Raw genomic sequence first — 19066 nt, 5'->3', positions numbered from 1 at the left:
CAACTCAGGGTTTTTTTGACCAAAGTAAAATAAAAAAGATGTCAAAATAATTTGGGCAAATAGATTCGTTTGAAAATTGAAATATCCTTCTTTTTCCATTCCTTACTTATAATTCAAAGATGGCTATATTCAAGGGTGCTATATTCAAAGGTGGCTATTTTATTTATCAATCTTACTCACATTTTCTGCAAAATTTAACTATAAGAATAGTAAAACATGGCATACTCATTGGACCATTTTGTAAACACTTAAATGAAACAAAAATGGAAATTCAAATTATAGTTTTTTTCCCCTCCAAGTTAGGGGATATTGGTCCTGAAAGAAAATTCAGAAAATAAATGGACACAAAATGTGCATGCAAAATATGTTTCTTTTAGAACTCTTAACATTTAAACTGCAATGTGTACGGCTTTTAATACAGAATTTTAAAAATCCTTGACTCCTGTACATTATAAATTATGAGTTCTTTACTTCAGCCAGTTGGTAGGATATATTAACTAAGGGCTAATTAAAAATCTAATATCTGCTTTGGCATTCTTTTCCAAGTTTCAAACACAATATATTTATTCCTAAATGGTTTATTTTCAAATTAAGAAAATTAAGGCATAAAAATTATGCACATATTTCAAATAAGAAGTTTTCATTTTCTTCTACCTTTAAAAATTAACTTCAGATAACCATCCCAGACTTTTCCCTACAGTGGTATAAACTGGATGACTACTAATACATAATTTAGATAAATGAATAATATTTCTCAAGTTTTAGCTCCATACATATTTTACAAAACCTTTGATGCCTGCCTCACTTTTCTAATAGGAAGTAGTAGTCACTGACAAATGAATGAATGAGCAGTTAAGGATACTAACAGAAAAACTTAGATGTACTGGTTTTGATTTTTATATTACATTCTTTCAAGTAAGGTGGTTACACATTGATCATTTAAAATGTCAGCATCAAAGAACTGAAAATGTGACATGTTGTGGCGCTCTATTCCAGGCTTCATGAATGACATCCAGGTCTTCCACCAGTTGAAAAAGTCTGAGGGTCACTGACTTAGCATCTATTATGGCTGTGCCTAAGAAAGCAAATGAAATCCTAAATCACTAACAACTGAGTATTTCCATTTTTCCTGGCCTATCAATGGCCACACAGGCAGTAGAGATTAAAATGGTAGTCCTGGTTTTCATATTAACTTAAAGGCAATTGAATATGTAAGATTTACCTCATAAGACTATTCCATACAGATTATTTCCTCATTATGTTAAAAAAATATTAAATTGACATAACAGTTCCCCTTTTGGTTGCTGTGTGTAGGGGTACATTAATATTGAGTAAGAGTGCATAGTTGTTGAAAGATTTTTCTGACATCCCTGCCCCATTTTAAGCTATAGACCAATGACCTTTCCATTTTATACTTAATTTCCATATTTTACAGACAATAATCAAATAATGACAATACTAGCATTACTGACTTTATTCTTTTTACAACATCCCATCTTTTATTGCTATTACATCCCAGTTGAATTTCAAGGATAGTAGTGAAAATAGCACTGAACCAGGGAAACAGGAAAACTTTATTTGAGCCTGGGATTTGCCCTTAAATAAATTTACATGATTAGGGCAAATATGAGTGTCAATTTTCTCAAAAGCAAACTAGGAAAAATAATATCTGCCTCAAAAGTTTGCCATAAGGATTAAAATGAAATGATGTAAATGAGGATTATAAATTATATTATTATAAATTGCAAATTATAAAGTACTATTTCTATGTATATTATGACTCTGATTTTGAAAATCTCTCTATTCTTATAGCACTGCTATTTTTAAAATGTGGTGGACCCTTTGAACATAAAAACAAGCTAAGTATTTCTGGACAGAATTTTCAATAAATAATCCTTTCAAGTAAAGTAATAGGCTAAGACAAACATTGTTTGGATACTCCTTTTCTATATTGGCAATTCTCTTTTTAAAATGAAAAAGTTTACTAACAAATACGTAAGATTCTCATTAAAATGAACTTGTTATGTGCCCACATTGAGATGCTCAAAATTTAAAATTAAAAACAGGATATTTTTTACATATAAAAGAAGCATAGCCATGCTTCTTTCTTTCAACCACTGTCATTAAAAGAATTTTTTCATGTTGAAATTATCGATCAAACTATTGTGTACACAGGTTTAGTTGACCACTATCAATAAAGGAACCATAAATTTTAGCTGTTAAATCTAACAAACATAAATGGACAAAAATATCACTCAAACTTCTAATTTTATGCACATGGTTTCAACCCAAATATTGTTCTTAAGTTGTCCATCCTCAAGATAGGTCTCATGTTTGTTAAGAATTTCAGACACATCACATACACAGAGCAAATTTGCTAACTCACCTAGAAAATCCTGTTTTACATGTGAATTAGTCTTTCATTAGGAATTAGTATAAGCCATAATGACTAATCTTACATATGCATTTGTTTATTTTCTTCTGAAAAGTCAGCTCATATAGTTCCTTGATGCTAAAATCTTATAAAACGTTTCTTGTGACCTTTTTCCCCTCTGAGCTTAGCTTAATGCAATGCATGAACTGTAACCACGTCTCTGAGCCTTTAACTAAAAATTAACATTTAAAACATATCAGAATAAATTAGGATGTTTCATCTTCATTTTTTATTGTTTTCAGCACTGAGTCTTCTCCCAAAATTTTACATAGTTCATTGAGTCTCTGCTGCATTTTGGGAATTCCGGCTAGCTGAGATTCTAGCTTTTGTTTTTCTTCACTTAGTGTTAAACGAATAGCACTATCCAGTTGTTCAAAGCGCCAACCTCCTTCACCATCAAACTGTAATAAATGAGTGTGGTATTTCCTGCGTAATCAAAATGAAATCATATTATTAGCAATAATTACAAAAAGTCATTTTACTTATAGATTTATCATTCTAATTGATATTCAAAGGCAAATTTTAAGCAAGGTGTCTATTTTACATTTGATTTTCAAGAATCCCTCAAGAGGTAAAATATTGTGACTGTTTTCACTCCCAAAATCATTAGTCTCTAGGAAATTCTATTGTTTCTATTAAATTTATTTTATATTCTGAATATATGTGAATTGCAAAGGAAGACATACTATTACAATTATTTATATTCATAACCTAGTATAGTTCCTGAATAAATATAAAAATACTTAGAAAGTGAAGAAGAACTAAAGAGCATTTTGATGAAAGTGAAAGAGGAGAGTGAAAAAAGTTGGCTTAAAACTCGACATTCAGAAAACTAAGATCACAGTATCCAGTCCAATCACTACATGGCAAATAGACAGGGAAACAATGGAAACAGTGAGACTTTATTTTGGGGGGCGCCAAAATCACTGCAGATGGTGACTGCAGCCATGATATTAAAAGATGTTTGCTCCTTGGAAGAAAAGTTATCACCAATCTACACAGTGTATTAAAAAATCAGATATTACTTTGCTGACAAAGGTCCATCTAGGCAAAGCTATGATTTTTCCAGAAGTCATGTAAGGATATGAGAGCTGGACTACAAAGAGAGTTGGACTATAAAGAAAGCTGAGTGCAGAAGAATTGGTGCTTTTGAACTGTGGTGTTGGAGAAGACTCTTGAGAGTCCCTTGGACTGCAGGGAGATCAAACCAGTCCATCCTAAAGGAAATCAGTCCTGAATATTCATTGGAAGAACTGATACTGAAGCTGAAACTCCAATCCTTTGGTCACCTGATGTGAAGAACGGACTCATTGGAAAAGACCCTGATGCTGGGAAAGATTGAAGGTGGGAGGAGGAGGGAACAACAGAGGATGAGATGATTGGATGACATCACCAACTTGATGGACATGAGTTTAAGTAAACTCTGGGACTTGGTGATGGACAGGGAAGCCTGGCGTGCTGCAGTCCATGAGGTCACAAAGAGTCAGACATGACTGAGTGACTGAACTGAACTGAACTAGAATGGGAATAAGAACAGGAAGCAGAGGCAAGAAAGTAACATTTTTAAAGGTTATTAAGAAAATAACTAAGAAGAATAAAGGAAATACACTATCCTTTGGGAAATGAGTTAGTCAACATAAGAAAAATTTCTCGAAAATCAAAGTTTTAAAATGATTTTTTAAAAATGAACTTATGGAAATCATCTAAAGCCAGTTTTATGTTTTCATATAATTTGCTCTCTTTTTCTCATGGTTCAAGTTCATAACTAAGAATTTCAGAGAAGTATAGAGATGATTTTTACTGATGAGACAGGAGGTAAACAACCTTTTCCTAAGTGAAAGTTAAGGTTACCAATCTTTGGGAAGTGTGGGGTGCATGTTTAAAGGAGGTAGTCCTGGCAGATCTGGCCTCACATGGCTGAGCCACTGCATCTTGTAACTAAGCTGAAGTGGCACATGTTCTTATTTGTTCTCAGTCTTTATGCCTTTACCTTACAGGTTTTCTCACTTCTTGATTTCTTTTAAGTTCTCATTGTTATTAGTTGCTATGATCAGTGTGGATATATCAGGTCACTTTATCCTCCTTTCTAAAATTGCAATATGATTTATATATTATAAATTCATTCTTTCAGAATGTAAAACTCAGTGATTTTTGGTATAGTCACAACCTCATGCAACCGTCGGCACTATCCAATTCCAGAATATTTTCTTCATTTCCCAAAGAAACCTCATACCCATTAGCAATCCATCTCCACTTCTTCTGCTGCCCAGTCCCTGCCTACTACCAAGCTCCTCTCTGCAGATTTGTCTGTTCTGGATATTTCATACATACAGATTCATACAAAACATGGCTTTTTGTTACTGACTTCTTATCTAAAAGTTCATCTAAGTGTAGTATTAGTACTTCATTTTTATGGCTGAATAATATTCCATTGTATGGTATTATACATTTTGTCTATTTATCAATTAATAGAAATTTGGGTTTTATTACATTTTGATTGGATGGTTTTACCATTAAGATGGGGAAACTAAACTAAATTAAACTATGTCTAAAAGGGCAAATATCACTCTTAAGCTGAAGGCTGACATTCATATGTTTGATATCATATGACAGACATTAATCTTTTCCATATATTTTTCAGTAACTATCTTTAGGGTTTCAACTTTTCCAAAAATTTGACCTCCCAACAGGTGGGACCTTGCAAAAATTAAATTTAAAACAATGTGTTCCTACATCAAGGGAAATTTTTTTTAAATGACAACATTGCTATTAAAATATGAGAGCTAAAACAAAAGTAATGGAAAAACAAAAGTAATGGAAAAACAAAAGAAGGATGGTGATACAGGAAAGAGAATTAATAGAAAAAAATATCATTTTGTTTATTTCATTGTCAACTTCTCTTGCACTTTCTTAATTGCGAATCTTCAACCAGGAGCAATTTCAGAATGCAGTAGCTCAGATCTTGAGCAACTTCCACTTTCAGTGTAGATTGAAGGTTTGGCTCATCATTCCAGTCCTACAACATTATTTGGTTTCTACACGGGGGAAGAAACTATATCGGTGTTTCATGACCTATGTTCTATATTATGTGCTAAAAACTGTTTCAGGGTTTATTTTAGTCAGAGGAATTAAAAAAAAGCTATTTTAACAGAGGCTTACGGGAAATAATCTGCAGACTTTCTGTACAAATAAGATAAAGCACTGGATAGTGGTAATTAGAAAATTGTAATTCTATTCAGGAATCACATAATTTAATAAGCTTCTATAATTTTTGATGTCTTCAGATATAGTATTGATTTTACTCTTTACAATCAACAAATTACCCATTTGTTGTATGGAGGAAAATATAGTACATATTTTTCCTCTTCTGAAATCTTTTCAGGAAAAATAAGAATTTCATGTAGGACGAAAGGATAATCAGAAATGATAGATTTCTATAACTTAAAATGACTAAACTAGTTCATAAATCAGAACTAACATGATTTTAGTTTACAGGGAAGTACACTATGGGTAGCTACAATGAAAAACATGTTTGTTTGTTTTTTGGTTAGAAAGTATGAACTTAAGATTTTATTATTTATTTAAAAATTTGTCTACTACACATCTTTTGAAACGGCGAAAATTCAGAACACTGACATCTTCAAAAGCTGATAAAGCTGTGGGCCAACAGGAACTCTCTTTCATTGTTTTTTGGTGGTTTAGTCGCTAAGCTGTGTCCAACTCTTGCAAACCCATAGACTATAGCCTGCTAGGCTCCTTTGTCCATGGGGTTCTCCAGGCAGGAATACTGGAGTGGGTTGCCATTTCCTTCTCCAGGGGCTTTCATTGCTACTGGAAATGAAAAATGGTATAGCTGTTTTGGAATAGTTTTGTAGTTTCTAACGAAACTAAACATACTCTTACCAGTACAATCCAGTAACTTCACTTCTTGATATTTACTTAAAGGACTTGAGAAAATGCATGTCCACACAAAAACCTGCATATGAATGTTTATGACATCTTTATTCATAATGGCTAATACTTGGGGGCAACCAAGCCTATCTTCAGTAGGTGAATGGATAAACTGTGTACATTGAAACAATGAAATATTATTTAACACTAAAAAGAAATGAGGTATCAAGCTGTGAAAAGACATGGAGGAACCAAATGATTATCACTAAGTTAAAGAAATCAATCTGAAAAGGCTACATACTGTACGGTTCCAGGTACATGATATTTTGGGAAAGGAAAAACTGTGGACACAATAAAGATGAGTGGTTTCTGGGGTTGATGTTATTGTTGTTCAGTCTCTAAGTTGTGTCCAACTCTTTGCAACCCCATGGACTGCAGTGCACCAGGCTTCACTGTCCTACACTATCTCCAGAGTTTGCTCAAACCCATGACCATTGAGTCACTGATGCTATCCAACCATCTCATTCTTTGTGGTACCCTTCTCCTCCTGTCCTCAATCTTTCCCAGCATCAGGGTCTTTTCTAATGAGTTGGTTCTTCACATCAGGTGAACAAAATGTTAGAATTTCAGTTTCAGCTTCAGTCTTTCCAATGAATATTCAGGGTTGATTTCCTTCAGGATTGACTGGTTTGATCATTTTACAGCCTAAAGGATCTCAAGAAAATTCTCCAGCACCACAATTCAAAGCATCAATTCTTCAGTGCTCAAGCTTCTTTGTGGTCCAACTCTCACATCTATACATGACACTGGAAAAACCAGAGCTTTGACTAGATGGACCTTTGTTGGCAAAGTGATGTCTCTAATTTTTAATACACTGTCTAGGTTTGTAATAGCTTTTGTTCCAAGGAGCAAAGGTCTTTTAATTTCATGGTGGCAGTCACCATCTGCAGTGATTTGGAGCCCAAGAAAATAAAATCTGTTCTGCTTCCACTTTTCCCCCTTCTATTTGTCATGAAGTTGTGGGATTGGAACTCATGATCCATGGGTTCAGGAGAGGGATAAATGGCAGAGCACAGAGGATCTTTAGAGCAATCAAATACTCTGTATAATACTATAAGGATGCATTTTCCAAATTTGAGGACATATTGAGTGCAGCACTTTCACAGCAACATCTTTTAGGACTTAAAAGAGTCAACTGGAATGCCATCACCTCCACTAGCTTTGTTCGTAGTGATACTTCCTAAGGCCCACTGACTTCACATTCTAGGATGTTTGGATCTAGGTGAGTGATCATACCATCATGATTATCTGGGTCATTAAGATCTTTCTGTATAGTTCTTCTGTGTATTCTTGCGATGTCTTCTTAATATATTCTGTTTCTGTTAGGCCATACCATTTCTGTCCTTTATTGTGCCCATCTTTGCATGAAACGTTCCCTTGGTATCTCTAATTTTCTTGAAGAGATCTCTAGTCTTTCCCATTCTGTTGTTTTCCTCTATTTCTTTGCATTGATTGCTGAGGGAGGCTTTCTTATCTCTCCTTGCTATTCTTTGGAACTCTGCAATGAAATGGGTATAACTTTCCTTTTTGCCTTTGCCTTTAGCTTCTCTTCTTTTCTCAGCTATTTGTGAGATCCCCTCTGACAACCATTTTGCCTTTTTGCATTCTTTGTTCTTGGAGATGGTCTTGATCCCTGCCTTCTGTACAACACCATGAACCTCCATAGTTCTTCAGGCACTCTGTCTATCAGATCTAATCCCTTGAATTTATTTCTCACTTCCACTGTATAATCATAAGGGATTTGATTTAGGTCACACCTGATTGGTCTAGTGGTTTTCCCTACTTTCTTCAATTTATGTCTGAATTTGGCAATAAGAAGTTCATGATGTGAGCCACAGTCAGCTCCAGGTCTTGTTTTTGCTGACTGTATAGAACTTCTCCATCTTTGCCTGAAAAGAATATAATCAATCTGATTTTGGTATTGACCATCTGGTGATGTCCATGTGTAGAGTCTTCTCTTGTGTTGTTGGAAAAGGGTGTTTGCTATGACCAGTGCATTCTCTTGGTACGTTAGCCTTTGCCCTGCTTCATTGTGTACTCCAAGGCCAAACTGGACTGCCACCTCAAATATCTCTTGATTTCCTACTTTTGCATTCCAGTCCCCTATGAGCTATTTCAAATGCTAAAAGGTGATGCTGTGAAAGTGCTACACTCAATATGATAGCAAATTTGGAAAACTCAGCAATGGCCACAGGACTGGAAAAGGTCAGTTTTCAACCCAAACCCAAAGAAAGGCAATGTCAAAGAATGCTCAAGCTACAGCATAACTGAACTCATCTCACATGCTAGCAAAATAATGCTCAAAATTCTCCAAGTCAGGCTTCAACAGTACATGAACTGTGACTTCTAGATGTTCAAGCTGGGTTTAGAAAAGGCAGAGGGACCAGATATCAAATTGCCAACATCAGTTAGATCAAAGAAAAAGCAAGAGAGTTCCAGAAAAACACCTACTTCTGCTTTATTGACTACCCAAAGCCTTTGACTGTGTGGATCACAACAAACTGTGGGAAATTCTTCAAGAGATGGGAATACCAGACCACCTGACTTGCTTCCTGAGAAATCTGTATTCAGGTCAAGAGGCAACAGTTAGAACTGGACATGGAACAATAGACTGGTTACAAATCGGGAAAGGAGCATGTCAAGGCTGTATATTGTCACCCTGCTTATTTAACTTATATGCAGAGTACATCATGCAAAACACTGGCTGGATGAAGCACAAGCTGTAATCAAAGTTGCCGGGAGAAATATCAATAGCCTCAGATATGCAGATGATAGCCCCCTTATGGTAGAATGTGAAGAAAAACTAAAGAGCCTCTTGGTGAAAGTAAATGAGGAGAGTGAAAAAGCTGGCTTAAAACTCAACATTCAGGAAATGGAGATCATGGCATCTGGTGCCACCCATCCGTGGCAAACTGATGTGGGAAACAATGAAAACAGTGAGAGACTTTATTCTTTTCAGCTCCAAAATCACTGCAGATGGTGACTGTAGCTATGAAATTAAAAGATGCTAGCTTTTTGGAAGCAAAGCTATGAACAACCTAGACATCATATTAAAAAGCAGAGACATTACTTTGCCAACAAAGGTCCATCTATTCAAAGCTATGGTTTTTCCAGTAGTCATGTATAGATGTGAGCTGGGCTATAAAGAAAGGTCAACATTGAAAAATTGATGCTTTTGAACTGTGGGGTTGAAGAAGATTCTTGCGAGTCCCTTGAGCTGCAAGCAGATCCAACGAGTCCATCCTAAAGGAAATCAGTCCTGAATATTCATTGGAAGGACTGATGTTGAAGCTGAAATTCCAAAGTTTGACTGCCTGATGCAAAGAACTGACTCATTTAAAATGACCCTGATGCTTGGAAAGATTGAAGGTGGGAAAATGAGACGACAGAGAATGAGACAGTTGGATGGCATCACCAACTCATTGGACACGAGTCTGAGTAAACTCCAGGAGTTGGTGATAGACAGGGAGGCCTGGCGTGCTATAGTCCATGGGGTCGCAGAGTCAGACACGACTGAGCAACTAAACTGAACTGAAGTGAACTGATGCTGAAGCTGAAACTCCAATACTTTGGCCTCCTGATGCAAACAACTGACTCATTGGAAAAGACCCTGATGCTGGGAAAGAATGAAGGCAGGAGGAAAATGGGATGACAGAGGATGAGATGGATGGATTGCACCACTGACCTGATGGACATGAGTTTGAGTAAGCTCCGGGAGTTGATGATGGACAGGGAAATCTGGCATGCAGCTGCATCCATGGGGTTGCAAAGAGTCGGACACGACTGAGCGACTGAACTGAACTGAACTGAACTGAAAATGAACTGAACTGAGCCTGAAAGTGTGCAGACTCTGTAGTATTTGACTATAATGGTAGACACATGTAATTATAAATCTGTCTAAACCTATACAATGCACAACAGTAAGTGAATCCTGATAAAAATTATGGACCTTGGATGCTAAGAATGTGTCAATATAGGCTCATCAATTGTATCAATTATACCACTCTGGAGGGGGATGTTGATCGTTGAGGAGGCTATACATGTATAGGGACAGAGTATGGACATATTTCTGTATGTTCAATTTTGCTATGAACTTAAAACTTTTTTTTTTAAAGAAAAGTCTTAAAAACAATAACAACAAAAACCTCTTTGTTCTAAAATGAAGGGAAAAAAAAAGACAGCTAAACATGCTTCCAACACCACTTTAGGCTACTTGAATAGGAACTAAATGACAAGAATGCATAATAAACTCATCGATAGAGGTTAGAAAAACACCAGGACTGAGTTAGAAAGGACTCAAGAGTTCTACAAGTCTGGCTCCACAGGCATATGTCATAATTGTCTTAAATCAGTTCCTGTTGGTTCTCTCCAAGAGAACGTCATAGATATCACTTATCAACATGGATTCTAACTCGTCCTGGACTAGATCCAGACTGCCTCTGGGGAGACTGGCAAACCAGGGTCCTACCACTCCAGATGCTGATTAATATTTTTAACAACAGAGAGACAAACTACAAAATTCTATAGAAAACATCATTTCATGAAATTCTCTATTTTCAGATAAACTTTGAGAAAGAAAAATATAAAAAATCTGAATGTTTAAATAGAGTGTGAAATAGACTATCCTCTCAAAAGTAGAATTCAGAGTCAAAGAATTTTGAACAATTAAAATCTGATCTGAACACTCAACTTACTCACAGTCTTAATGTAAACATTCTCTATAAGGGAAAGGCCTGGAAATGCTTTAAGTATTAACTCAAAGCTTGCTATTTAGTCTAGGCTTGGAGTCATGTACATAATGACAGCTTTGGCACAAATGTGATCAGCCACATGCTACAGAAGGCGCCAGTCAGAGAGAGAGGAGGAATCGTGCCCACCCCTTGGGAAATAGGAAGCCATAGCGTGTAGAGTCCACTATATACCTACTAATGTGTCAAAGGAAAAGATTTTGATTGATGAAACAGAAATGCAAATGTGGACAGTAGAATGCAGTGAGAATTAAAGTTTTTTATGAATCATGCATGAGATACCTTTTGAGTTCCTTACAATAAGTAGTGCAATAGAGGAGGGTACAGAGAATATGATCATAGAAAATTATGTTCCTCATTTTCTACCTCTCAGTTTCTTCATCTGTATAATGGGAAAAATTAGGCTACCTATACTCTATAAAGTTGCTATTAGGCTTAAATAAAATAAGCTTGGAATAGAATAGGTGTTGGATCTGCATGAGTGACTCTTATGGTGATGATGAGTCAATAAAAACATAAGGGGATGATAAAAATGGTGATCTTTTTTTAAAAAATAGAAACTTCCGCTAGGTTTTAAGAAATATGATTTATAAAAAAAAGTCTGTTCATTTTTTTCTTAAAACAAAGCAGAAAAAAAAAGCTTTGTTTGCACACTACAATTTTTCCCTTGACACAGTTTTCAATTTAATGTTGGTAAGGTCCCACCCATTGGGAGGTCAAAGTTTTGGAAAAATTAAAGCCTAAAGAGAGTTACTCAAAAGCATATGAAGGGACTTGTTTGGCTGTCTAGTGGTTAAGAATCCACCTGCTAATGCAGGGCACACTGGTCCAATTCCTGGTCCAGAAAGATCTCACACGCTGTGGGACAATTAAACCTGTGTGCCAGACTACTGGGGCGTGCCCTAGAGCCGGCGCACACAGCTGCTGAAGCCTGTACACCTTGGGGCCCAGGCTCTGCAAGAACAGAAGCCACGGTAATGAGAAGTCCGCACACCACGGCTAGAGAGCAACCCCTGCTCAGGTCCTGCCGCAACGAAGGAAAGCCCGTGTGCAACAACAAAGACCTTGTGCAGCCAAAAATAAAACAAATAAATACAAGTTTGAAAAGCATATGGGAAATATCTCTAATTTCTGTCATATGTTATCAAGTACAGGAACTTCAACTTTTAGGTTAAGAGTGATTTCACTCTCTTAGGCATAGTTTAACCTTAACCAAAATGCAGGTGGAAAATAACTGAAATGTATTATGCTCTATGGTTAAAAGTTTAGCAAAGTCATTCTTTAAGAAATGAAAAGAAAAATCATTTATCATAAATGAGCATTGGAAACACTTACCAAAGTGAAGGCCTGTGTGTTATAGAAAGTAAGGAAATTCCAGCTCCTTTTGCAGCCTGAAATATCTTTCCTTCAACATCAATGCTGACAGCACTGGTGCATTCATCTAGCAATGCATATTTTGGTCTTAAAAATAAGCACAAATAAATGAATAATTTTCATTTTGAATTATAAATCTTTATTTGGCAATATGAACTGCAATTTAACAACTTTAAAGGAGAAAAGAGAATAATGACATGTTTAAGATGACAAATGATAAAGCAAAAAAGCCGTCATTCCCCTTTCTTTGGAATAGAATTTCATATTCTTCTTAGATTTTAAATAGAATTTTTTTATATCTGCTCATAAATCAATAAGCTTTATTGCAGATTGGTGAATCATGACTGTGAGGCAGAAGAAAGAAGACAGGTCACTGAAAGGACCTTGCTGCAAAAGACAGTTCATTCTTGGTGACGAGGATCTAATTACACGGAAAATACATTATAGTAGCTAATTATCAATCATGTCACAATTCTGTTTGCAAACATTTATTAAGAGATAATTTTATCAATAATGTAAGTACCTAATCACTATTGATAGAATTTTGTTGATCCAAGACTGCAAAAGTAAGTAGGGCTATTCTGACAAATTTAGAGCAGGCATTTAACCTGGTGACATTGCAACTATTTTCTTTGGAAAAAAAATCTATATATATTTTTCTGATTGCACTCAACACTTTTTGTCACTAGCTCAGTTTTTCCTCTGGAAATGACTGTCTACTATCAGAGGCACCTGACATTTGCCACCGTACACTTCCGTTTACTCTCTCCCTTTCATTTTCACCCTCTAGCTCTTTATCATTTTGCCCCTTCTCTGTCTTCTTTCTGTCAATGGAACAGAATAGAGCCCAGAAATAAACTCACTTATCTGTGGGTAATTAATCTTTGATAAAGGAGACAAGAATACACAATGGGGAAAATATAGTCTCTTCAGCAATTGGGGAAGTTGGACCGCCATATGTAAATCAATGAAATTGGAACACATTCTCATACCACATGCAAAAACAGACTCAAAATGGCTTAAAGAGTTAAATACAAGACAAGACACCATAAAACTTCTAGTAGAGAACACAGACAAAACATTCTCTGACATAAATCAATGTTTTCTGAAGTCAGTCTCCCTAAACAATAGAAATAAAAGCAAAAACAAACAAATGAAACCTAATCAAACTTGTAAGCCTTTGCACGGCAAAGGAAACCATAAGTATAATTAAAAGACAATCTATGAACTGGCAGAAAAGTCTCTGTAAATGATACGACTAACAAGGGCTTAATTTCTAAAACACACAAACAACTCCTATGATTCAATAACAACAACAAAAAATAACCCAACCAAAAAATGGGCAGAAGACATAAATAGATAATTCTCCAAACAAGACATACCCATGGCCAATAGGTACATGGAAAGAGGCTCATTACCTCTAATTATTAGAGGAATGCAAGTCAAAACTGCAGTGAGGTACCAACTCACATCAGTCAGAAGAGCTATCATGAAAAAGTCTTCGAATAATAAATGCTGGAGAGGGTGTGAAGAAAAGTGCAAACATCTTACTTATACTGTTGGTAGGAATGTGAATTGGTACAGTGACTATGGAAAACAGTATTAAGATTACTCAAAAAGCTAAAATTCAAGTTTCTGTGTGTGTGTGTTAGTCACTCAGTCATTTTTGATTCTTTGCGATTTCATGGACTGCAGCCTGCCAGGCTCTTCTGTCCATGGAATTCTCCAGGCAAGAATACTGGAGTTGGTTGCCATTTCCTTCTCCAGGGGATCTTCCTGACCCAGGGATCAAACTTGGGTCTCCTGTACTGCAGGCAGATTTTTTACAGTCTGAGCAACCAGGGAAGAACATATGATCCAGCAATCCCAATCCTGGGCATATACCTAGATAAAGCTATGATTTGAAAAGATACATGCACTCCTGCGATCAGAGCAGCACTACTTACAACAGCTGAGACATGGAAGCAATAAATGAATATGGACAAATGAATGGATAAAGAAGATTTGGTGTCTTCCACAAAATGAAATAGTACTTAGCCATAAAAAAATAATGAAATAATGCTATCTTCAGCAACATGGATGCAACCAGAGATTATCATACTAAGTGAAGACAGCCAGAGAAAGACAAATACCATATGCTATTATATTTTATATGAACATGAACCTATTTGTGAAACACAGACTCATGGACATAGAGAACATGTCTATGGTTGCCAAGGGGGAGGGATTGGGGGAGAAAGGCGTGAGAGGTTGGGGTTACGCAGATGTAAGCTGTTTTAATGTAAAGGATAAACAGAAGATTTTACTGTATAGTAAGAGAACTATATTCAGTATCATACGACACACCATAAAATGGGAATTAATTTTTAAAAATAGAATATATACATATGCACACACACACATATATATAACTGAATCATTTTGCTATACAGGAGTAATTAATACAACATTGTAAAGCAACTATGCTTCAGGAAAAAATACACTGTAAAAGAACACAATAAAATGACAATGAAAAGATAAAAACTGAAACCAGTAGTAATTTCTCATTCAGCAAAAATATTTGGCACTGCAAGCTGTTTTCCTAGTAATTTGATGGATTGTTTATTAATAGGATCCTGTTTCCTATTGTGGGGGCACTGTCAAGGATAATAGAGGGCTTCTCTGGTGGCCCGGTGGTTAATAGTCCACCTTGCAACCCAAGGGACACTGGTTTGATCCCTGGTCCAGAAGGCTCCCACATGCCATGGAGCAGCAAGCCCATAGGCCACAGGTGCTGGGCCTGCACTCCAGAAGCCCATGTGCCTAGCACCTGTGCTCTGCAACAAGAGAAGCCATCACAATGAGCAGTCCATGCGCCACAACAAAGGGCGGCTCCTGCTCACCACAACTAGGGAAAGCCCTCCTGCAGCACCAGGGACCCAGCATAGCCAAAAATAACTAAATGTAAGGATAATAGATACAGGAGTCAGAGCCAACTTTAACACTACATTTGATTTTAATATCAGCTCTCCACCCAAAGAAATAAAGATCACTGCAGTTTCCCCTTGACAACAGAAGTGGTTTAACTGGTTAGCTTTTGGTTATTGTTCAGGTTAAAGTATTAAGAATTATTTGTCTCAGAGTTTATTTCTGTTTGTGGATCATTTTCTTAAGTGAAAATGATAGAGGAGAAAAGGAAGTATAAATCTGAGAGGTTTGTGGTAAAATTTTATTTTTTTGTACAACTCTATTTTTAGTAATAAGTTACTGCATTGTGTCTCATTTTTTAGAGTGCTTTGAGGTAAACAGACAAGATGCCATTTTAGAATCAGAAAAAAACATGTATTTCTTACACTCTGTTGTCATAGCAACTCCTAGCCTAGCAGATGTAAGATATTTTGTTTCCTTGGTAGGACTGGTTTTGTGGTGTGTGTGTGTGTGTGTGTGCACACGTGCATACATGCATGCAAATATATTAAGCAGTGACTGTAAGCTGAAACTGATATAACTAAGTAAAACATTAGATAACACTGTTTCTCAGATTTTTCTTTCAGTGTATCATCAGAAGAGTGAGGCTTAAGAAGGATCTAATCTATTTCCTATAAGATGGGGCTTTTCCAATCATTTTTAAACATTAAAATTAAAATCCTCTCCAAAAGACTAAGATTTTGACACATAATTCTCCTTGCTAAAGTTCTCCACTTTAGTTGTTAGCTCAAGTCTTTCTCATTACAATTCAAATCTTCCTATTAATCCTTTGAGCAAGAGGGGAGGCAGTTTCTCATTATTATACTTTTCCTTCACTGGGTTTTTAAAAATTCTTTTAAAGGTGACTTTACAATGTTACATTAATTACTCCTGTATAGCAAGGTGACTCAGATATATATATGCACATATATATATATATACACAAATACATATATGTGTGTGTGTTTAGTTTCTTAGTCATATCTGACTCTTTGTGACCCCATGGACTATAACCCACCAGGCTCCTCTGTCCATGGAATTTCCCAGGCAAGAATACTGGAGTGGGTTGTCATTTCCTTCTCCATATACAGGTATGTATATATACACACACACATATACATGTATATATACATATATATCTGAATCACTTTGTTTTACAGGAGTAATTAATATAACATTGTAAATCAACTATAATAAAACATAATACATATATTCTTTTTTATATCCTTCTCCATTATGGCTTTTCATAGGACAGTGAACATAGTTCCTTTTGCTCTACAGCAGGACCCTGCTGTTTACCCATTATATATATAAAAGCTCACATCTGCTAACCCCCACCTTCTACTCAGTCCATCCCCACAAATCCTCTCTCCTAGCAAGCATTAATCTGTTCTCTCTGTTCATGAATATGTTTCTGCTTCATAGATAGGTTTATTTGTGCCATATTTTAGATCCCACATGTGAATGACCTCGTATGGTATTTGCTTTGTCTTTCTGACTTACTTCACTTAGTATGATAACCTCTAGTTGCATCTGTGTTGCTGCAAATGGCATTATTTCATTTTTTGGTGGCTGAGAAGTATCCCATTATATATACGCACCACATCTTTATCCTTTCATCTGAGATGGACATTCAGGTTGCTTCCGTGTCTCGGTTATTGTGAATAGCACTGCTATGAAAACTGGGGTGCATGTATCTTTTTGAATTATAGTTTTGTACAGATATATGCCCAGGAGTGGGATTGCTGGGTCATATGGTAATGTTAGTTTTAGTTTTCTAAGGAACCTGCACGCTGTTTTCCACAGTAGCTGCACCAACTTACAATTCTACCAACAGTGTAGGCCCTTCACTGGCTTTAGTATTTCTATGTCTTTTTTTTTTTTCTAAATAGATTCTGCTTTTCAACTTCCTCATCTTCCCATGGATCACTAAATTTTTTCCACAAATACACTTAGAACTTTGTTTTTATTCAGTATCATTTTATACCCAAAATATTGTAGATACATGAGTATGAAGTATTTAAGTTATAGGCACTTAAAAATCTCTTTAGGTTAGCATCTTTTATTAATGCCACTTGCTTTTTATCTTATTAACACACTGACATAATGAGAAATTTACAGCCACATATTATGCTCCATCATTTTACATTTCAGGCTTCAATTGTAGTTCAGTTGGTAAAGAAACTGCTTGTAATGCAGGAGACCTGGGTTTGATTCTTGGGTTGGGAAGATTCAACTGGAGAAGGAAATGGCAACCCACTCCAGTATTCTTGCCTGAAGAATCCCATGGACAGAGGAGCTTGGCAGGCTACAGTCCATGTGATTGCAAGAGTCGGACATGACTTAGCAAGTAAACCACCACCATATCACATTTCACCAACTATATGGGGGATCATATTACTGAATATTTATGGATAAGGTACAAACAGATTCAAGGTAATAGTGGTTAACAACTAGTCATACATTTCACACTACAAAGTTTACTCTTGAATCTCACCATGTTATCTCAAAAAAGTCATTGCAAAATATATACTTCACTAAAAATTCAGAGTTTGCAAATTTTGGTTTATATTTTTTAATTTGCCTTATCCTTGAACTAACCAGATATATTATTAAAATACCATGTTATTACACAACATTTTTCTCATTTATAAACTCCAGTTATAACACAAAATAATACATATTGTATGATTTAATTTTGGGGCTTCCCCGGTGGCCCAGACAGTAAAGAATCTGCCCACAATGTGGGAGACCTAGGTTTGATCCCTGGCTCGGGAAGATCCCCTGAAGGATGGAATGGCAACCCACTCCAGCATTCTTTCCTGGAGAATTCCATGGAGAGAGGAGCCTAGTGAGCTACAGTCCATGGGGTCGCACAGAGTTGGATGTAACTCAGCGACAAACACACACGCACATGATTAATTTACATGAAGTTCTAGAGCAGGAGAACCAATTTATGCATTAGAAATGGAAACAGAAATTGTCTATGGAAAGACTTGACGGGAAAGGGGCATGAGGGACTTCCTAGGGTGATAGAATCATTCTTTATCTTAATTGGGATATTGATTATACATTGTATATGCATTTATCAGAATTCATTGAATTGAATACTTAAATACATTTATGTATTTGGTACATAAATGCTATAATAACAATAATGATAATAATAATAAATAAACCTTGGCTAGCTATTACATAGCAATACATATAATAGGATACAAAATAAAAAGAGGGATACAGGGAACTCCCCTGGATTCCAGTGGTTAGGGTTCAGTACTTTCACCCCTGGGGGCCTGAATTCAATCCCTGGTCAGGGAACTAAGATTCCACAAGCCATGTGGTATGGCAAAAAAAAAAAAAAAAGAGGAATATAAACTGTAATATACTTTATGAAAATAGTTATGTATTAAAAATAACAACCAATTTTTGTATATTAAAGTAGAGAAAAAAACTATACTAAAATTTTATGTGCTACAAGTAGTAAAACAGAATTTTTTCTTCTTTTTACTCACCTAAATTTTCTACTTCTATAATATAAACACTTAATTATATTTAATAAAGTTATTTAAATGATACATGATTTTTTCAGTGATAAATATTACATGTTATATTC

General features: G+C 35.8%; 1 protein-coding gene across 4 annotated transcripts in view; it reads right to left on the bottom strand.

Annotated features, from left to right (window-relative positions):
- Positions 1 to 2640: 2640 nt before the first annotated feature.
- ABCD2 (ATP binding cassette subfamily D member 2) overlaps positions 2641 to 19066 on the bottom strand; it is an 85699-nt gene continuing 69273 nt past the window's right edge. For 3 of the 4 annotated variants that reach the window (XM_065932172.1, XM_065932173.1, XM_065932175.1), the window contains 2 exons: positions 12469 to 12594; positions 2641 to 2860 (listed from right to left, as the gene is read on the bottom strand). In XM_065932172.1, the coding sequence (XP_065788244.1) occupies positions 2641 to 2860; positions 12469 to 12594 (346 nt within the window). The remainder of the gene's footprint in view (positions 2861 to 12468; positions 12595 to 19066) is intronic. The other variant, XM_065932174.1, reaches the window with a different exon arrangement.

The sequence above is a fragment of the Muntiacus reevesi genome, chromosome 4 (genome assembly GCF_963930625.1).
Source record: "Muntiacus reevesi chromosome 4, mMunRee1.1, whole genome shotgun sequence".
Taxonomy (NCBI): Eukaryota; Metazoa; Chordata; class Mammalia; order Artiodactyla; family Cervidae; genus Muntiacus; species Muntiacus reevesi.
Note: the sequence above shows the minus strand (reverse complement) of the source record. Positions and strands in the feature narration are given on the sequence as shown.